Below are 22,851 nucleotides of genomic sequence, written 5' to 3'. Positions count from 1 at the left end.
GTCCCAGAAGAATTTGCATTTTGAGCAAAGGATATTATCACCACCTGAGGATTTGTTTGGGGCAGTGGGGTGGAGGTCAGCGTCGGTTTCCAGGGCTTGTTCACTTCTGAATCTATTTGCTGAAAGCTCCAGAAGTTTTCAGAAGAGCGAGACAAGGGCATGCAGGTGTGGGCCCTAGGGAGTGGGTCCTGTTCGTCCTGTTAATATCCTACAGCAGGGGAGTGAGGGCTTTGGCGGGGATCGGAACCGTCAATGCAGTTGGAAAATAGGCAAATCCTCAGGCCCAAGAGTCAAATTTGGAGGTCCAGAGTGGGGCCCAGGAACCTGCACTTTTAAACACTCCATGTGATTCTGACTTCAAAGACATTGAGAGGCAATAATCTGAGTATTTTAAAAATTATATAATTATACTCTAGCTACATAATTTTCTATAGGATACTTAACATACTAAATTCTACCTAAACTGCTAAGTAAAAACAAAACAAGCAAAATGGCTTCCCTAACCGATCAAGATCCTTTGAATTGTACCTAGTCAATAGTTTCAGGTTCCAAACCTACATTCCTTCTCAATAGTTCTTAAATTGAATGCCAAACACTTTCACAGGTAGATAGATCTAAGAAAACATATACAAACACACACACATTTGGAGGTACACTGAAGATTTCAAATTAAGGGGTCAAATGTATATTATCAACTTACTACTTTCAACATTTGAACCTCAGTTAAGGCCCAAATTTCTCTTTTTCTTTTAATTTTTATTTTATACTGGAGTATAGTTGATTAACAATGTTGTGTTAGTTTCAGGTGTACAGCAAAGTGATTCAGTTATACATATATACGTATCTATTCTTTTTCAAATTCTTTTCCCATTTAGGTTATTACTGAATATTGAGCAGCCTTCCCTGTGCTATACAGTAGGTCCTTGTTGGTTATCTATTTTAAGTAGAGCAGTGTGTACATGTCAACTCCAAACTTGCAATCTGTCCCTCCCCCCACCCTTCCCCCCACTCCCCTCCCCCATAACCATGAGTTGTTCTCTAAGTCTGTGTGTCTCTTTCTGTTTTGTAAATAAGTTCATTTGTACCAATTTTTTAGATTCCACATATAAGCGATATCACATGATATCCATGCTGCTGCAAACTAAGGCCCAACTTTCTTACTTTTCAAACACTAAGTTGGCATGAAATATGAAAATATAAAAAGTTAATAGAAATAATTATCACTGAGGAAATCCTTAGATTTGATTTCCTAAAGTAAGACAAGCCTTGAAATTTTCTTGTGCCTATGACAGGCCTAAATTAAAATTCCAACAACCCCTGCACATCAAGGTACTCATTTAACAAAAAGATCAAATTAATATTATGGCAGGTCTTAACCTCAGAATTTCCTGAAATGATTGCTTAAAATGTCAACCTTTATTTGCTATTAATACCTTTACATTTGAATATTTATAATTACTCTTTTTTATGTGTAGAATTCTTACTCTTGAGAGTTGGGGCCCTTTTTCAAACCTCTATTCAAGGAAGTACAAAGCAACTGAATAGTTTTCTTACTAATCTTTAAAAAAAAAAAGCATTCAACAGGTAAGAGCTCAACTTGATGTTAATGGCAAAGAGCAGTGTTCTCAGGAGTCTACCTTGAGCTTGAAAACCGTACCTTATCCTTGTGATTGGTTTCTGCATTTCCCAAACCCAACCCTTTCAACTGGTCCATGCAAGCCTAGTTAAAATACTCTGTAATTCTTCTATTTCAAGGGAAATTATCTGCAGAGTCCTTTCCAGTCTTTCCTTTTTCCTCTAGTGGGTGGGAGGAGCTGAGTGTAGATATGAGAAAGACCGGACAGGAACTCTGTCTGCCAAAGGGAAGAGAAAGATGATCTGGATTCCCCCTACCCAGTTAGGTATTTTACATCTGCATGTAACAAACTGAGATACTTACAGTAGGTACAAGACTTATTTTTTGTCACTGCCATAGTGCAGATGATTTAAACAAAAGTATTAATAGCTTCTTTCTCCCTAACTTTGTACGTTATTTAACCAATGCAGACCAAGATGCTTTAGGGTGCTTTTTAAATGTTAAGCTTCATGTGAAAAGTCATTGGAACTTACATACAGTCGGCCCTCCGTGAGGCAGGTTCCGCACCTGTGGGTTCAATCAACGGCAGACTGAAAATATTCAGGAAGGGACTTCCCTGGTGGTCTAGTGGTTAAGAATCCGCCTCCCAATGCAGGGGACACAGGTTCGATCCCTGGTCAGGGAACTAAGATCCCACATGCTGCGGGGCAAATAAGCCCGTGTGCCACAACTACTGAGCACGCGGGCCACAACTAGAGAGAGGCCCGTGTGGCACAACGAGAAGTACCGTGCCACAACTAAGACCCAACGCAGCCAAAAATAAAATAAATAGTAAAACAAACAAACAAACAAAAACTCAGGAAAATAAATTCCAGAAAACTCCAAAAAGCAAAACTTGAATTTGCTGCATGCTCCAGCAACTATTTACATAGCCTTCACATTGTGTTATTATAAGTAGTCTAGGAATGATTTACAGTATACAGGAGGATGTGTGCAGATTATATGTAAATACCATGCCATTTTATAAAAAGGACTTGAGCATCCTTGGATTTTGTTATCCTGGGGGAGACACGTGTCCTGGAACCAATTTCCTGCTAATACTAACTACTAAGAGCTGCCTTATTTACATCCCAACTTTATTTTTACTCTGTAGCTAAAGTAACTGCAGTACGGCAGGGTTAAAGTCAGTAATTTGGCCTTTACAAAGCACTCAACACTTGCAAATATACTTTTCCAGGTCCTTCCCCCACCTCCTCCACTTACCTCTGATGTAGCATTTTCAAGCTTCTAAATAGTTCAAGAAATTTGAGCTGGAGGAAAAATGTGATCCTACAAATACCCCCAGGTACTGTGGGTAGTTGGCCAATTAGTCCAAGGTTAGACAGCATGTTAAATATTGAGCTAAAATCAATCCTTGAGTTTCTGGTTCACTTTAGTTGGATACCCTCTTCGATGGTTCTAAAATTAGTAGTTAATAACCACACTCAGTTGTACAGTGGTCAAGGTTTGTGGGTAAAAAAAAAAAAAAAAATGAAGAGCACTGAGACATTCATTCCATCAACAATGACACCTAATACAGTGCCCCTCTGTAACATGGACATAGCAATCACACCATTCTTCTGGGGACCAGGAGGAGACTGGATAAAAGACATCAGAGGAGAACCTCAGGAAGTCCTGGGGGACTCTGGCCATGACGGGAGCACTGGGGTTCAAGCACACAAGTTCATGGAGCAAGAAAAACAAAAATACTCACATCTACTCCCCAGACCCCATCCTCAAAGGCTAGTATAAAAGTAAGAAAGGGCTGGGTCAGCTTAATAAATTTTCATCTGTCTTTAGTTGCTTTGTTAAAAATAATATGCCTAAAAGTCTGCAGATGAGGTAAGATGTTGTTGAAAACAGGCATGTTCCATATAGATCTCTCGAGCATTCCTAACACTGCCAAAGCGTCCTTAAATCTTCCGGGAGACAAAACAGTCTCCTAGAGGGAAAAAAGTCTCTAACAGAGCTGTAGCTGTGATTTGCTTTTATTCCTAGGGGTTTTTTCCCCCCCTTAGGTATTTAAAATCATATCAGAAATAAAGATCATACCAAAAATAAATGATTTTTTGTCAAATAGTAGAATGTCACTGAACTGAACTTTCCCTAACAACTAGCATAAAGTTGTCGATCCGTCTTGCATTAGCAAAAACGAAAATATGAATAAAAATAAGAAAATGAAACCAAAGAGAAATACTATTAAGAGGAAAAACAAAGACAAAATTCAAATTTACTTTGAAAAATCTGATTTTATTTTCTGAATCAAAAAGAAGTGTATTCATGTTAAATTTAGAATGTTTAACTTTCCATTGATCTCTCAAAATACTTTCCAAATATTGTTGACAGTGCTCAGAACTGTGTAAAAGTTAACATCCAATACCACATTTTAAAGAAAAAAGTTTAAATGCAGGACCTATTTCTAAGAAACCCTTCTCAAAGGTCAAGGCATTGGCAAGTCTAATTTTTAAAGAAAAGAATTTTAATTATTGGAAATTTAAGTGACAAAGGTTTTCAAGAGCTATATATCAGATCTCTTCTAAAACAGAAAAACATTTAATTTCTGAGGGACTCATACCTGACAACTCCAATTAAACATGATACTTCCCCACCCCACCCCCAAATTACTAAATGCATTATTTCACCTTGGAATAGGAAAATTATAAAATGTAATTTAAAAACTATACTCTTTCTATATATTAATACATCATTTTAACTGTCATGTTTGCTAGCAGAATTATAAAATTAAAACCAAATTCTACATTCAAGGGACAAATGACAAATGCTTTCATTGCTTTATTTAAGAGTCTATCCCATTCTTTGTTGTCTTCTACCCCCATATTTTAAAATCATGACCAAAGGTCAGAAGTCAATCCATTTACCTGAAATGAACAACTAGTAGATACTGGTCCTACATCTGTGTCCTTTAACAACTCAGTATTCAAAAGGCTGGGGGGGGGGATTTATAAGACCATGACTTAGGAACACTTTAGAATTCCAAAGTGACTCTGATACCCACGTCCCTAAAATCTAACAGACGTTATTCATAGGCTATTCACGTGTACTGAAGCATGTCCAGCATGCAGGAGAACTTCTTTTACTTGTTCAAATTGAGGTAAAACAGACAAAAAATACATAATATTAACAGAAGCTGCAAAATTAAAACTAACCTTCTTTTGCTGCTTATTTCATATAAACTGATTTTTACGTTTCTTCACAAAAAAAGAGATGCTATAGCCCCCAATAATTTCTCCAATTTCAGTCACCCAAAAAAGTACGCTTCTTCTTTCAAAGTCGTTATTAGTAAAGAATGTTTTGAAATGAAGAAAAACATTTTTCTCCAGAATTTGCATTTTGTACTTAGAGTGATACAATTTCTTATTACTTTATTTTTCAAATTTAGAAGGAATTCAAGTCTGGGTACTATTTGATATTTTTTCAGATACCAAGCAATACCGACAGGATTCATAAATACGGTTTTCTGACAGGTAAGTCGGCTAACATTGACAAAATACCAACAACTCTTCTTTCAAGCTTAAGATGGCTGAGATTTAGTAGTTATGATGAGTTTTTCAGTACAAATACGCATTTAAATCTTGATTTTTTTTTGGCCAACATTTTAAATAGTCAAATTTTACTCCACTTCCAGGTTTTAAATGAAAACATAGCAACAAAAAAAAACTAGTGAAAATTACCCAACTGGCACAAGTCCCATATTTCAATGTTATTTTTAACCCAATAATTATAACCTACTGCCAGTAATTATTTATATGTATCTACTTGTTTTTATTAAATAAGCACTGGTCGGTTATATAAAAGAATTTTGCAAGAATGGTACTTGGCACTGGGTTACCTTAATGCTTCTGGTATTAATAGAAGCACTTAGAAAAATACCAGCTCTTAAGCACTTTTTGTCTGTAATTTGAATTTCCAAAAGCTTTTTTTCAATGTTACTTTTCCATTGGTAGATTCTAGGGAGTCTAGTCCCAGTTGATATGGTTGATTTTAAAAAACAAATAAAAAATCCCTAAGTCACATGATGGGACACTACACTTGCTTTTTACAGCATATGGAAACAGTTCCAGGCAGACCAAAAGTAGAAGAAAACCTGCCAAATCAAAGTACTGTAAATAAAGTTCATCTTACGTACCCCAGAGCAGAAAAGCTCAAAAATCAAAAAATTAAAATCAAAACCCCACCCCTTCCCTCCACACAAAACCCCCACCCCAAACACTTTAGTTCTGAGCCTACCATTTCCCTAAAATGTTAATACCAGAAGCTTTAAGGTACTTAAAGCTGCAGCAGTAACGGTAGAAAGCGCCACACCACAGGGGAAACGCCACAAAGGGTTCAGCAGCCGCCCACTCAGTCCTCACCACCCCACCCCAATAACACATAAAAGCTCCTGTGGAAGTTGTTTTTTCTTATGCTAATAAAGGCATACCACCTAGTGTGCTAAAGACTAAAACTAGCAGCCTTAGAACAGGAAAGTGAAAATAGGAAGCCTACGGGAATGATCTAAACGCCTACTTAGGAGAAACAGAGCAGCAGACAGGACCCTGGCCCTCTTGTGTTTGCAGGGAAGTGGTGGAATTAAGCAGTCAGATTTACCCACATCAACACAAATTGAAAAAAACTTCTGCAAGACACCAGAATAAAACCTGACCTTTCCAGTCAAAGGGCACAGAGAGGCCTCGTCCATGTCCTGGAGTTGAATGAGTTCAAAGATTGGCAATAAAGGAAAAAAGAAAGCATTAGGGGCGTGATGGGAACCAGCTTCGCAGTTTATCGAACAGTCACCCCGAGTTTCTCCAGCACACGAACACCCTTTTCTTGGTATTCCTGTCGGGTCATCCAGAAGTTGTCTTTGTCCTTCATGATGTCCGCTAGAACTGCGCCACCCAGGAATACCATGTGCTTTCTGCGGGGTGGGTCTTCAATGCGGATCTTGAATTTCTAAAGGAGAAAGAGGAGATGATAAAACGTCACACGCACTGTGTTTTCTGCTTTATGAAAATGACTTTTTCTTATATTCTCTTGTTGAATTCTCACAAAGGTCCTGTGATGTAAGTATCTCAGTTAGAGAGAGAAATTTTGTAATTTGCCCAAAACTCACAGCCAGGAGATCACACATCCATCCCAGTGTGCTTAGAACAGTTGCAATGTACACCTGTGGCCCCATCGTTAACTACACTCCTTGTCACTCTCAAAAGCAGCCTGATTTGAACAATGAATTCCATGCTCGCCCTATCAAGAGCCCAAGTACCAGAGCCCTGACTGTGATGGCTTTCCCACTAATGGGCAAATCACCTGGACAGCTGTCAAATGAAGAGTTGGGATAAGAGGACTGCTATAGTTTCTTCAAGGTCTCACGCCCCTATGATTGTAGTCCCGTGCAACAGAGTAAGCTTTAAGTTCTTTCCTTATAAGCAAAGCTCACTTTCTATTCTCTCAAATTCAAACGAAATGTTCTCAAAATAAACAAGGCCAAACACGGTCAAAATAAATTATGAGGATGTTGGAAAAAATGAACACAGTAACCAAAATTAAAGACAAGCAGGAGAAGTTTTATACTCTGCAGCCACTATTAACTGTCTAACAAGGACAGACTTCCATCTGTACGGTCAGTCAACACCTGAAAGAGAAACCTCAAAATGAAGTAGCAGTTTTATTTACAAAGTCACAAATCCCGCGAAAAGATTCAAAATAACTATGTCATTCTACATTGTCTTTATGTCACATAAATGAACCGTAGGATCTGTCATAACACATGACATAGAAAAACATCCGTCTACTTATTAATTCTTAGGCTAACCTACTGTTCTAACTGTTCTAGTTACTTTTTTACTCTTTGGCAGGGGTCAGCAAACTTTTTCTGCAAGGGACCAGAGAGTAAGTACTTGAGGCTCTGCAGGTCTCTCTGGCAATCCCTAAAGGCAGCCAGAGACAATATGTGACAGTAGGTAACATATTATGTGACAGAAGAATGGGTCTGGCTGTGTTCCAAAAAACTTTATAGAACAGCCAGGTTTGGTCCAGGGCTGTGGTGTGGCAGCCCCGCTCTCAAGGACAGCTGGCTATAGCCCCTGAGGACACCACTGCCCCTGCAGCTTTCTCAGCTGGCTGCTGTCTCTCTCTCTCTCACTACCTGCCTAACTCTGGAGGTGGGTAACAGTAATTCTTGTTCACTGTTCTCTCCCTCCTCCCTGCAACTCCACAGCCCCTCAGAAACTCATCCTATCTGACTATCCCATCCACCACCCCCCTTTGCCCAGGGCAGCTATAGATGCCCAGGTTATTCCTCCTCATACCTGCTCTGTGGCGCGTGTGTGTGCTCTCTCCACCATGTCCTGACATCATCCTCAGTGACCCTGTCTTTCTCTCCCTCACTCGGCAGAACACCAACTCGGGTGATCAACCCTCTTGCTCTGCCCCTGCCCTCAAGCAACTGAACGCGTGTCAGAGAAACTCAGCATCTAGCTTTACACGGTACCTCAGCCGAGCCCCTCAGTGCCGCTCAGCAATCCCTTCTCTCTCGCACTCTCCGAGACACCACTTCACACCTCCTCATCTATTTCATAAGCCTCTACCAGCTCCTCCGTCCTCTCAGAGCCTCCTAACCTGTCTAGTGACTTCACCTTTCCTCCTCCCTTCCCTCAACAATCTACTCACCACCCAGACTTAACGATCCTTTAAACAAGTCAGATCCTACCATTTCTCTGTGCAAGATCCTCCTTCCTCAATAGGAGGAAAGCCCAACTCTTCACCGTGGCTGGGTAAGGCTTACATCCTGACCACCTTTCTGAGCTCACCTCCCAGCCCCGCCCTCGCTCACTCCGCTCCAGCCACTCCTGCACACTCCCACCAACGCGGGGCTCTTCCTGCCTGGAAGATTCTTCCCCCGTGAGAGTCAGGCTGCCCACTGGCTCACTCCCTTCAGGTCTTTGCTCAAAAGTTATCTTATCTCACGGGAGTCCTTCTCTGATCACACTACACGAAGGAGCACACCGTCTCCCCCAATCACTACCCACTCTCTAGCCCCTAACCTGACTTCTCCATAGCGCTTACTACTACTGATATATTATTCACAGACTAAACGCAGGGATTTTTGGTTTTGTTCACCACTGTTTTGTTTCTCCCACCATCTAGACAAGTGTTTGGCACCTAGAAGGAGTTCAAGAAGCATTTGCTAAATAATCACCTGAGACTGATTTTAAATTATATGTATACTCAAAGCCAGACAAATGAGTGAAGTACTTAGACAACATGGCTCCTTTTCAGTCTTTTAATTTGTTTAATGTATGAGCCCATACACAATTTAATTTCAACAATTTGAGTCACAAATAAAAGATGTGACATAGTGTCTCTAATACATACAGCCCCCTGTAGGATGTAATCTCATTATCTAAACTGATCAAAGTTGGTGAGATGAACCTCAGAGATTAATTTAGTATTAAACGACTCTTAATTGAGTGCATCGTATGTATAGTGTACTTCATACAGTCCAGGGTTTGTAGAAAAAAAATCAATGCCAAATAACCACCAACTATTACATACTAGTTTAAAAATTTCTTCCTACTCTACACACCAACAACTACCAATTAAAGTCTGTTTCAAGAGCTATGATAGCTGACAGGGATGCAAAAGAATTGGAGACACGGTGTTGTTTACAATCTGATTGGGGAGATAAGACATATGCAAGAAACAGCCAGAAAATAACTCAGAGTCAGAAACATGAGACAGTCCAAGAGTAGCACTGAATGCTGACTACGTATTTAAAAAACAAGTTAAAAAAACAAACAAACAAACCCAAGGGGGCCTTTCTCTCTCCATAGTACAACAGGTTCTTCCCATATACTTACAGGCACCTCTGGTTCCAGGCTGTTTGTTACAGATGAACCAAAACATCTGGCCCTGGACCCAGTTGCCTCGATACACTGAATACAGAGGTGCCCCGGCACTAGGACCGCTCTGAGACAAAGCTCATCTTGCACCATTTACTTTTTCCTACCTCTTCAAGGCTACACTAGACTGCATTAGGAATTTGTTTAGAAAGACTTCTTGCTCCCTCTGGTGGCTGTCAAGATTCACAAGCTATTTTACAGGGTTTTAAAAGTATGTTAACAGTTGGATTATTGATTGATACTTACAGAAAGTTTTTCCACGTCTCCCTTCAACACTCGTTCTAAGTAAAGCTGTTTAAGCTCTCGTTCCAGCCGTGATGGCAGCCCAGGGTACATAGTAGACCCTCCAGAAAGCACAATGTGCTTATAGAATTCAGATCTAGAAAGACACAATAGGTATTCATTAGGGGTTTCAGATTAGGAAAACAGTATCTCAGAGTTGCTTTTATTTACATCAGCCTCAGGTGGTTGCTGGGAGAATTAAATAAAATTCAACATGTAAACCACAGGGCTGAATGTTTGCTATTACTACTGTTAACAGATAATAAACCCTCTTTATATATAAAATTATTAGCATTTTGATGACAATACTTCTAAAGCACGTAACATTTTCTTGCAAATGTAATTGAGTCTTTTAGTAATGACCAGTTTACATTACAAACTTGCAGTATTTGGACTGTGCTATCACAGTGCTTCCATGGAGCCACTTAGATGTGGTTCTTTACTATAATTAACCATATTCTACCACAATTCCAGTTCTTGCTTTTGAATTTTTCCATTTGTCTTTTGTAGTTTTCCCTTTTGTTCCTTTGCTTTGAGGCTGTCAGCTATTATTTTTGGTTAGATTGATGTGCTTGCTTCTTAGAGCAGTCCTAGCTTTCTTCCTTAAATATGCTGTTGGTCATGATACCAGATAATCAAATCTAAAATAACTGCGTATGTAGTAGAAGAAATATCATCTGAGTGAGGGTCTGAGGAACTCTTCTAGTAAAACTCAGGAGCTAAGTCACATCCATTTTGGCCTCATTCAAACTCACTTCCAGGTTTTTACTTACTTTCAGGTTCTCAAGGGCTCAGGCTATTATAATTCTAGCTTCTAGAAGAAGTTCTGTATTGTATTTAATTGCAGAAGTATGCACATGAGTGTGACATAAACTAAGCAGTTGAGGTATAGCTACACGTGGTATGTGCCCATGAGCATTTATTTTTCTTTTCTTTTTTCTTTTTTTAATTAATTTATTTTTATGAATTTATTTTTGGCTGCACTGGGTCTTCGTTGCTGTGCAAGGGCTTTCTCTAGTTGTGGCGAGCAGGGGCTACTCTTCGTTGTGGTGCGCAGGCTTCTCACTGCGGTGTCTTCTCTTGTTGCGGAGCACGGGCTCTAGGCGCGCGGGCTTCAGTTGTTGTGACTCACAGGCTCTAGAGCGCAGGCTCAGTAGTTGTGGCGCACGGACTTAGTTGCTCCGCAGCATGTGGGATCTTCCCGGACCAGGGCTCGAACCCGTGTCCCCTGCATTGGCAGGCGGATTCTTAACCACTGCGCCACCAGGGAAGCCCCCCATGAGCATTTACATGTATGCTTTCAACACACAGGACACGCAAAACAAAATTTGAGTTGTGCTGCTTTCCAATGCTAGCAATGTGGAGAGGGTACTGAACCTAACTCCAGTGCTTTAGGAACACCAAAACTTTAATCACTACCAACAGGAATGCACTTTTAAATATAATTTTCCTATTACTGATCATTAAATCAAGGGACAAAAGCATCTACCCAACCCCTACCATGAGAATTTATCATAATTATGAAGTCTAGATTAGACTCTTGATCCTCTTCCATTAGATTTATAGCTTTTTATAAGCCAATTGCTATTTTTATTAATTTCCATTACCAGCCTGTTCCCCAGCCAGCCCACAAAAATTAGGGGGTAATTTCATTCAGGGTTAAATAAAGAAGTAGGCAAACACTTGCTTAATAAAATGCTTCTGAGTGAATTTCTCAATAACTTGAGTATAAAGGAGAGCTTTCTAACTATGACTCAAACTCTAGATGCAATAAAAGATTATAAATCTTTTTATATAACTAAATAAAAACAAAATTTTGTATGGCCAAAAACACCACAAGCAAGAGACAAATGAAAAATGACAAAATGTCTGCAATAGATATCACGGAGCTAATATAAAAAGAACTTTTTCAAAAACTGAGAGAAAAAAATTTTTTTTAATTCCATAGAAGAACAGGCAAAAGCCACGAACAGATAATTCACCAGGAGAAGATATAAACATGGCCCCAGACATAGAAAAATATATTCAACTTCAATCTTAAGAGAAACGCAAATTAAAACTACATTAAGCTATCATTTCTCGCTCATTAGACTTGGCATAAAAGTAAAATGCTGAAAAACTCTGTGAACAAGCTGTTGGGGACACAGGTGCCCTCATATATGACTGGTGGGAAAGAGAAAGGGTACAACTTTCATAGAAGGGAACTGAGCAATAACAAAACCACACGCATTTATCCTTCAACCCAACTATTCCCCCCAGACATTTTTTCAGAATATATATGTCCAACAATACAAAGATACAGTGTGCACAAGGTTATTAACTGCAGCATTATCACTGCATTATCACACTGGAAAAAAGAATGCAACTGGAAACAAGAATGCAACTGGAAAAAAGAATAAGGACAACCCCTAGGAAGTGGCAGATGTAGAGAACAAACGTGTGGACACCAAGGAGGAAAAGCGGGGGGTGGGGGGGGGATGAATTGGGAGATTGGGAGTGACATACATACACTAATATGTATAAAACGGATAACTAATAAAAACCTGCTGTATAAAAAAAGGCAGTTTTAGACATAAAAAAAAGCTTGTTTAGCATACATTAAGTGAAAAAAGCAAAGTGCAAGAGAGTATTTACAGTATGCTACCTTTTCTGTAAGAAAATAAAAAACAGAGGGAGGAGGACCAGGGTGAAAGACAAGGGGTGGGGAGAGTGATACCTCTGAGTATATTTTTTTGTATAGTTTTCACTACCTATTCAGAAAACAAAATTAAAGATGAGCTGGGAATATCCTGTGCCACAAAATAGAATGAAGTAGAATGTGCACAAAAAGAGATGATGGCACATCAAAGGACACAGGAGCTTGCTTGAAGGGGCTCTCACAGGCAAATTCAGGAACAATTTAGCACCAAAATGAAATAAGGCAGTAATAAATTATAATCCACCAAATAAAATCATGAGACCATACTGATAATAAACAAACAAAACAAGGGAGAAAGGAAAAGGACTTCCTTATGCTAGAATGCCAACTAATAAATACAGAATGACAGAATTAGAAAAAAATCACCTTTTTGCAACCATCACAATAAAAATGGATTTAGGCAAGAATCATCAACAGACGCCAAAAGGGGTGGGGGGCAGAGTTTGATGAGGAACAGGAGATTTACACAGTCTCAAAGTATTTTCCCACAAATTACTTAAAAGTCAGGAAAGGAAAAAAAAAAGAAAACCTACACAGTGGAGAAAACAGGAAACTTCATTAAGAGTTTAACACTAATATCACCAATTAGGAGCAAACAGACATCACCTCTGGATGTGATAACCTGAGAAGGACACATCACTTAAGTACCGTTCTAGCCAAAAATGCACAATCTAAATCTAATCATGAGAAAACATTCAAACCCAAATTGTACTCTGCAGAGGTATCCATGTCATAAAAGACTGAGGAACTATAATAGATAAAAGGTGACTAGGAGACATGACGACTAAATACAATGTGTGACCTTAGAGTTGATCCTTTACTGGAGAAAAGAAAAACTGTATAAAGGACATTATTGGGACAGTAAGCAAAACTGAAATATGGATGGTAGATAAAAGTATGTCAGTAATCAATCCTCTGAACTCAATAATGCACTGTGGCTATAACAGAATAGCCTCATTCCTAAGAAATACAAAGTGAATATTAAGGAGTAAAGAGGACTTATGCATACAACCTACTCAAATGGCTCAAGAAAGAAAAGAGAGAGAGAGAGAGCACACAAACATGCAGAATGTTAAAATCAGTAAAATGGAAAACTGGATAGTGTACAGGAGTTCTCTACTCTTGCAACTTTCAACATTTAAACTATTTCAAAATAAGTTTAAAGAGGCATCTGAGACACAATGATATATGCTGTTCAACAACCAGTGTCACCCTATCAGAAACCTGAGTGAGACAACAGACAACTTGGTCATTCTAGCTATTTATATTCCATCTATTTCTGATAAATAACTTTGAAACAACCATTTCTAATGTACCTGGTATCGATGTCAGCTGCCTGGATTGTGTTAAAAAGCAATTCAGCAACACCTACTCCCTCAACATTGATCAAGTGAGGCTGAAACAAAGCTTCCGGTGCTTCAAATCTCTCTCCCCCAACTTTGATAATGCGGCCATCTGGGAGCTAGAAACCAAGAACAATCAGGTATCAGCAAAAGATTTTAAAAGTTCCTAGTGTTTTTAGATGTTAGTACTTATAAACTTATAAACCTGTTCTAGAACCAAAATCCTTATCAGCAATATATTTCTCCTAAAATACATTTTTGAAAAAAGACAAAAAAGGTAAATTAAATACATCAAAATAATTGTTTTTATTATCATGCTCTGTTCTGCTTTTAAAATGGTATGTCATGCCCCCAAATAGCAGGAATTTCTTGGAGGATTCGCCAACGCACGAGTGAGTGATGTTCCACTGGTGTGTGCAGGTGAGCACTACAGGTGGCGCTGATCGCCCGTGGCAACTGGATTTTTGCTGGAGTCAATGTTGCTTATCATTTTAACACATTTGTGAGTTTATGGATATTTTTACCATGTAGCACAGACACATTCAATTAAAAATTTTAAGTAATTTCTTTCACCAAATAATTACTCTGGGAAACTTTATTATTTTGTCATCAAAACACTTTATATCACGTGTGAAACTTCTGTCAAATCATTTAATCCAAAAAAATTGTATGATCAAGAAAACTTAAGGAATATTGACCTAGACTATTTATTAGGCAATTCTGTTGTATCCTACTTACTAGGTCTTATTAAATTTTAAATGATAATGAATAAATATAATTTTAAGAAAATGAGATTTAAACAACTGGTCAGATACCATTACAACATGACCTTGTGCAGAAAACTCTTAAGTTACATCATGCTTATATTTAATTAAATGAGAAATGTTAAACAAAAACTCCCTCACAATTCATTGAATTGACCTAAGTAACAAGCATGCTTGTATACGCCGGCATTGGACACATTTCTGTATGACATACCAGAATTAGTTTTACATTAACATTTCTAACAGTATATTTGTTTAAAATAACATAATTACAATAATTATCTTTAGATTCCAAAACTGACTTTCCAATATGACAAAGCATCACAAAGCAAGTTCTTTAAGACATTTACCCCCGTTTGCTATGATTGTTTACAAGTATGTGCAAGGCAATCACTCCAAAATTATATTTTTATAAATCACATCAAGGTCTTTAAAAAAAAATTTACCCTTAAAAAAAATAAACTTTAAAACCCAAACTTGAAATCACCCCAAGATACATGGAAAAACTTCACATGGCAGACTGTTACCAAAACCTCTGTACCTGGCCCTTCCAGCCTCTGATGGTGTGGCTCTTCTCAAAGCTCTATTTGCAGGCCAGCCTGGGGCCACCTACCCTAGGAACTACTACTACCTCTTGGAACTGTTAAAACTGTATGCTTCCCATTTCTTTGCACCAAATCTTACCCTTTCCTTTATTTGTCCACTCTTATCCCTCTTCATTTACTCATCAGTTCACTGTTTATTTGTTGCATGTATTTTTGTAACCTACCTCAAACTCTCTGAGAAAGGAGAATAAATAAATAAAATATGTCTTACACTTCTAGTTCCCTTATCCTCTGCCTCATGACACTTTCTTGCAAAGTCAGGTAGGTGACAAATTATAAATCTAGGGTAACTGTCAAGAAGGCTTCAGGAAAGAATCTCCAGAGCAAATCTGGAGATCATTAAGTTGCAAAGTATTGACTTATTGACTATTTGGATCAGTATCTTCTAAAATTAAACAACATAACTTATAAAAATTTATAATTATTTTTATTTATTCTTTTTTTTTTAAATTTATTTATTTAGTTTTGGCTGCGTTGGGTCTTCATTGCTGCGCACGGGCTTTCTCTAGCTGCGGCGAGCAGGGGCTACTCTTTGTTGCGGTGTGCGGGCTTCTCATTGCGGTGGCTTCTCGTTGCAGAGCACGGGCTCTAGGCACATGGGCTTCAGTAGTTATGGCACGCGGGCTCAGTAGTTGTGGCTCACGGGCTCTAGAGCGCAGGCTCAGTAGTTGTGGCGCACGGGCTTAGTTGCTCCGCGGCACGTGGGATCTTCCCGGACCAGGGCTCGAACCCGTGTCCCCTGCAATGGCAGGCGGATTCTTAACCACTGTGCCACCAGGGAAGTCCCTATTCATTTATTTTTGTTTTTGTTTTCTTTTGGCTGTACTACGTGGCATACAGGATCTTTAGTTCCCCGTCCAGGGATCAAACCCATGCCCCCTGGAGTGGAAGCGCAGTCTTTTTTTTATTTTTTTAAAAATAATTTTTATTGGAGTTCAGTTGATTTACAATGCTGTGTTAGCTTCAGGTGTACAGCAAACTGAATCATGTATACATATACATATACTCTTTTTTAGACTCTCTTACCATATAGGTCATTACAGAGTATTGAATAGAGTAGCCTATGCTATATAGTAAGTCCTTATTAGTTATCTATTTTATATATAGTAGGGTGTATATGTCAATCCCAATTTCCCAATTTATCACTCCCCCCCTTATCCCCTGGTAAACGTTTTTCTTTTTTTTTTTTTAAATATCTTTATTGGAGTATAATTGTTTTACAGTGTTGTATTAGTTTCTGCTGTATAACGAAGTGAATCAGCTATATGTATACATATATCCCCATATCCCCTCCCTCTTGATCCTTCCTCCCACCCTCCCTATCCCACCCCTCTAGGTCATCACAAAGCACCGAGCTGATCTCCCTGTGCTATGCAGCAGCTTCCCACTAGCCATCCATATGGAAGCACGGAGTCTTAACTGCTGGACCACCAGGGAAGTCCCTATAATTATTTTTAAAATGACTATTATGTACATATTTGTGATAGGTTGAGTTTACATGAATCAAATGGTTTAAGAATACTTGCTGGGCTTCCCTGGTGGCGCAGTGGTTAAGAATCCGCCTGACAATGCAGGGGACACGGGTTTGAGCCCTGGTCCGGGAAGATCCCACATGCCGCGGAGCAACTAAGCCCATGTGCCACGACTACTAAGCCTGCGCTCTAGAGCCCGCGAGCCACAACTACTGAGCCCACGTGCCACAACTACTGAAGCCTGCGTGCCTAGAGCCCATGCTCCGCAACAAGAGAAGCCACCGCAGTGAGAAGCCCATGCACCACAACAAAGAGTAGCCCCCGCTCACCGCAACTAGAGAAAGCCCGCGCACAGCAACAAAGACCCAATGCAGCCAAAAATAAATAAATAAATAAAATTTAAAAAAAAAAAAAAAAAAAAAAAAAAGAATACTTGCTTTGGGGCTTCCCTGGTGGCGCAGTGGTTGAGAATCTGCCTGCCCATGCAGGGGACACGGGTTCAAGCCCTGGTCTGGGAAGATCCCACATGCCGCGGAGCAGCTGGGCCCGTGAGCCACAATTACTGAGGCTGCGCGTCTGGAGCCCGTGCTCCGCAACAAGAGAGGCCGCGATAGTGAGAGGCCCGCGCACCGCGATGAAGAGTGGCCTCCGCTTGCCACAACTAGAGAAAGCCCTCGCACAAGAAACGAAGACCCAACACAGCCATAAGTAAATAAAAATTAAAAAAAAAAAAAGAATACTTGCTTTTATTGCCTATCACTCAATTTCATTTTAATAACTACTAGATCCTAGCAGCACCAATGACATATTGGACGTTACAATTCTTAGTCGCATGGGATGCCCTGTTCATTGTAGGATGTTTAACAGCCTTCCTGCAAAGCTGTAACAACCAAAAAATGTCTCCAGATGCATTGATCAAAGATGCAATATGGAAGTACTTTATACCCAGATGAATGACAGACTTAAAGATAGCAATACATTAAAAATTCAGGGAGGATCAACTCCCCTAGTGTAAACTATAACTAGGTTCTAAGTCTCATTAGTTTCAATTTCAAGTTAACATTTGTTTTGAACATCTCATTAAGAAAATACTAAGTCAGGAAGACTGCCACCTACTGAATTATAAAAGCCATCCTATAGGATGACCACTTCCCAAAGTATCTTAGAACACCAGCCCCATGAAGTGCTGAGGAATACTGCAGTCATGTACAAATCAGCATATCAAAGGCTCTGAGAAGTCCTTTAATAAAGTGAAATCAACTCTCTCCCAAACTTACCTGAAAATGTAGCCCCCATTTTAATTTTTGTGAAATACCTATTAACATCTCACAGAAATAACATTACGTGAAACCCATGCTGAAAAATGCTACTCCAGGTACTAGAATCTCAAAATAATATCTCACATCTAACTGCATCCTAAAGTAGAAAAGCAATACATGATTCTTGCCTTATTTCATGTTATACGGTGTCCTAAAATAATTAAATCATAGACTCGTAATGTAGAAAGACATTAAAGATCACACATATACATATTATAACAACCCAAACCAAAAATACTGGATTCCAAGAAAACCTCCTTAAGCACACACCAATAGTCAAAGTTGTAAAAACACATATATATTATACACTGGAAATACTTACTGTGTAAGATTCAACTAGTACTGTGGTTTCTAAGGCCAGTTTCTGCTCTTGCTCAATATTATACCCCACATAACACAATTTTTCTTTAATCATGCGAACCGTTTCAAAATCAGCAGAATGGTTGAAGGCGTAGCCCCGCAACAGAAGCAGCTGGTACAAAAAAATAGCAGTAAATCCACAAGTAATCTGAATGAGTTCAACTCTGCAAAAGCGATTAATGCTCTCTAAATATGTCACATCAATACCAAATGCAATGGACAGTGGAGCCTTAGCTCTTACTGAGTATTTCAGAAATGGGAATATTACTTGCCATAAAAGGATTTATATTTCAGTTTCACAGACAGAATGAACAGTTCATGAATAATAAATGGCCAAAATGAGCAAAATATCTATTAATAAATAATATTTTACACTGGACTCCTGTAATTCTGCAATTTGCTCAATCAATGCCATATTCATGAAATACCCCAGGTCTTAACAAAGTTTTATCCCTAACTTCTATTATGTCTGACACATATTAGATGGGCAATAGCATTTGTTAAAAAAAAAAAAACCCACATCATACGCATCATAAACAACGTTTTCATATAAAAACTTAAGAAAACAAATCCCCTTATCTTTGTGCTTACGTTCAAAAGAAATCCCTTGGGCACTCCTTTGGTAGTCACCTTTGAATAGAATTTTGGCTTAGAATGAGAGTATTATAATTCTCATTAACAATCTTATTATTACTTTAAATGAGATTAAAGGAACCCAATGTCAAGGTGAAGACTTAATGCAACCTAGTTTATTGCACAGATTTCATCCTAGAACAGTCTCTTCACAGCAGCACCAATGACATATTGGACCTTACAATTCTTAGTTGCAGGGGATGCCCTGTTCATTGTAGGATGTTTAGCAGCCTTCCTGCAAAGCTGTAACAACCAAAAAATGTCTCCAGACACTGCAAAATGTCCCTGGGGGGTAGCATCATCCCTGACTGAGAGCCACTGACCTGGAGAGGATACACTAACTACAGAATTCTGGTACAGACAACATTCTAAACCTTTTTTTTCCACATTACAAAAAACCCACATGCCTCCAAATAGTGGCCTTATATACTTTATCCAGCAATGTTTTAAAGAAAATTATAACTAATTATATTCACAAGTATACTTTATCATACACCTGTTCAAAGGAAGGTTTTATGGCAGAAAGGTTGCCTAAGTTGTTCAAGGAAGTTTCAGAATCTTCTTCCATCTTTGAAATACCTCTCTACCCATTCCTTGGGAATAGTAAATATAATTATGTAATGATGAACTCTCATTAGTATACAAGAGATCACATGTGTGAATCTCAAATGGATTTTATATGAATAATGAACTGGGCCACTTCTCTGGTGGTGCAGATTAGCTAGAATCCTGAGATGATACATTCAATTTTGTGTTAAGTTGGTACACACAAACTACAAAATCTAATTCTATGATATATTTTTTTTTTGCTTACCTTGATAAGATATCTGGTAATATCCCTCCCAGCAATATCCAGTCTCCTGGTAAGGTGAGGGAGAGAAAAGCCTTCATACACTGGGCAAATGTGAGTCACACCATCTCCAGAGTCCACCACTACTCCAGTTAATAAACCTGTGGAAGAACCAAGAGGTTGTAAATAAAAAGCCAAATCAGAAAAATCAAAGCCAGCAAATTTCAGATATTAGTAAAGAAGCCAAACTAGAAACGTCACCAACCAGAACGGTCTAAAAGCCAGCATTTCTTTATTATTTGCTTATTTTGCAGCTTATTTCGAATACACAGACACTGAAGTCAGTGTTCTCTCACATGCCTCCTGTGAGACTTTTAGTCTAATCATGGGCTACCCCAGGAGATAGCCCTAGGACTATTTTTCAGACCTAGGACTGAAAAATACAACATGGTCTTTATTTTTCCTTCCAACTTAATTTGGATCCCTGAATTCCCTTAAAGTAAAATTTTCTAGAGCATCATGGATAACTTTCACGAAAACCATTGTGAAAGGTAAATATTACACAAGTTGATAGTGAACCTGTTGAAACAATCTAGTTCTTTATTATTATTTTTGTCATATGACAAAACTGTGTTGTTTGGAAAATGTGTTGATACTAGATAGCTAGAAATCTGAGAACAATTCATCTTGACTAGCCGAAGGATCATTTCAATTATTCACCAGAAACCAAAAAGACAATGTCAGTTAAACCTTTTAATAAAAAACGGCAAAGAAGCTGCCTTGTTTCTCGTATGTGCTATTTAAAATTATAAATGGCTGCAAATTACTGTTTCACCTTTTGTGTCAGGGTTAATTCAGGAAAAACAAAACAAAACTTTTTCTGACTCACGTTTTCTAGTAGTTTTTAATAGTCTAATAATATTTTTAACAACAAAAAAAATTTTAACCAGAATATGCATTATCTACAATTTGCTCAAGCATTCTTTTATCATTGTCCCATCCCTGAGTAGGCACTCTCCCTCTTTCTTATTATGCACTAAGTAACTGATTTATCTTGGAATACGTTTATTCAAACCACCTCCTACTGCAGTTGATATAATCTGTTTTTCCTTGACTGATTTTTTAAGTTTCATAAAAATCATACACTGCCTCTTAAGGTTGCATTCTTTTAAACTAGAGACTTTCTATTGTAAAAAAGAAGAATCCACAATATCATTAATTCAAAAATACTCCCAGTAATATCAACTAAAGCAGCAATTTACATATTTTATTTTCCAAATAGACCTTCCCATCCAACCTCACCTTATTTTCTACACTCCCACTAGGTTACATACTGGCCTTTCCCTTACGTATTTGACCGGATTCCAGTGCCACACCCTTCTGTCACTGGATTATTCATTCTTTCCACTTCAATTCCTAAGGATTCTTTAAAGCTCAACCTAGTTCTTACCTTTCCATTTATACCTTCCCTGACCACTTTAACCTCCAGCCCAGACTCCATGATTCGTTATTCCCCTCAATCCTGTCTGCAAAATGCAGTCAGATATACTTTCGTGAATCACTGTGTCACCTCTCTCTTATTCAAAAACCTTCCCTGGCTCTGAACGCTGCTTCTTACTTTTTTTGGTTTAACTGGTAGCACCAGCCACCCTGTTTAAGAAGGAGAATTTTTCCACGGCTTAGAGTTCTCTTGATTAGTATTACTGGACTATCACTTCTCAAAATTAAGAATTCAACAGTTAAACAAAAATAGCTAAGTATCAGGAATTAAAAGAGGGTATCTTCTCCTTGGACAGAAATAAATTTATGAATACTGCTAGAAAAATCTGTTAAGGTACATTTCATTCAAAGACAAAACAAAAATTCATTTCAGCAGAAGTGTCCCATCCCCACCCCCTAAATGGAACTATTATCACCAATTTCAAAGCTTAGATTCAAAATTTTTAATATCTATTTTTCCAAAGTATTTTCTAAAATAATTTCTGAAATTTACTTTTTAAAAAAAATGAAACAAAATTACCTAGATGCACACAAGCACTAACTACTCACAGCTGGGCTGTAACTGCCTTAAGGACAAGGAGACCACACAGAGCTTACGGAGGAGCTTACTTTACTCACTGCCACATCCTCTGCACTAAACAGAAATCGAGGCACGTGCTACATTTGGTGAATGAATAAAGCCTCTTTAAAAATTTAATTCTCCCCAAGTACTTTCTTAGTATCTATATGTAGTAGTAAAGACAGTTTAAAAACCCAGTATGTATTTTGAAAAGTGATTTTTACTCATGCATGTGTAGAATCAGATAGATCACCACAATATTAGTTTGTTTCCCAAGTACAACTGACCCCTGAACAACACGGCGGTTAACCTGCATATAACTTATAATTGGCCCTCTGCATCCATGGTTCCTCTACATCCCCAGATTCAACCAACCACGGACCATGTACTGTAGTATTTACTATTAAAAAATATCCATGTATAAGTGGACTCATGCAGTTCAAACCAGCATTGTTCAAGGGTCAACTGTATTGTCATACACTGCTTAAGTACTAAGGCTTGAGACTTAGTTGTCACCTCCTTCAGAAATCTTCTCTGACATGCTGAATCAATTTCTGTATCTTTTCCCCATTAGATTCTAAGTCCTTGAGGCATGTTTACATTTTAAGTGCCTAACAAACTCTGTAGCACATATTTGATGGCCCCTTAAGTTCTCGATAAGACCATCAGGATATAAAGAGTTCTCCCTACATGGCTACTATTTTATTCCCAATGGACAGCAAGGCAGTTACGAACGGCAGTACCAAGAAAACACAGTAGCTCCCCTCCATTAAATCCACCTCAAAAGTTAGGAAGGCACTCTCAAATGTCAGCCTTTTCCTTTGTATTTAATTAATCTATTATGTATTTGACAAACATGATTTATACTAACCTTTTTGGCTCTATTTTTTTTTAACTGCCAATTCTGAGGACAAATTCCATTTTCATTCTCCACTTTATAAAACATTTTTTACTTTAAATAGCCTAAAAGAGGGAACTTTCTACTTTTAAAAAAATTGAGAAGTTTCTTT

The 22,851-nt window shown here is 38.4% G+C and overlaps 1 protein-coding gene across 1 annotated transcript in view; it reads right to left on the bottom strand.

The window, feature by feature from the left end:
* Positions 1 to 3,867: 3,867 nt before the first annotated feature.
* The window catches only part of ACTR2 (actin related protein 2), a 35,522-nt gene continuing 16,538 nt past the window's right edge, over positions 3,868 to 22,851 (bottom strand). Inside the window, exons 5-9 of the mRNA XM_061210769.1 lie at positions 19,807 to 19,943; positions 18,322 to 18,471; positions 13,813 to 13,958; positions 9,763 to 9,895; positions 3,868 to 6,568 (exon numbers count right to left, since the gene is read on the bottom strand). Coding sequence (XP_061066752.1) covers positions 6,398 to 6,568; positions 9,763 to 9,895; positions 13,813 to 13,958; positions 18,322 to 18,471; positions 19,807 to 19,943 — 737 coding nt within the window. The 3' untranslated portion in view covers positions 3,868 to 6,397. The remainder of the gene's footprint in view (positions 6,569 to 9,762; positions 9,896 to 13,812; positions 13,959 to 18,321; positions 18,472 to 19,806; positions 19,944 to 22,851) is intronic.

The sequence above is a fragment of the Eubalaena glacialis genome, chromosome 14, assembly GCF_028564815.1.
Source record: "Eubalaena glacialis isolate mEubGla1 chromosome 14, mEubGla1.1.hap2.+ XY, whole genome shotgun sequence".
Lineage (NCBI taxonomy): Eukaryota > Metazoa > Chordata > Mammalia > Artiodactyla > Balaenidae > Eubalaena > Eubalaena glacialis.
This window is presented reverse-complemented; position numbering and strand designations above follow the sequence as displayed.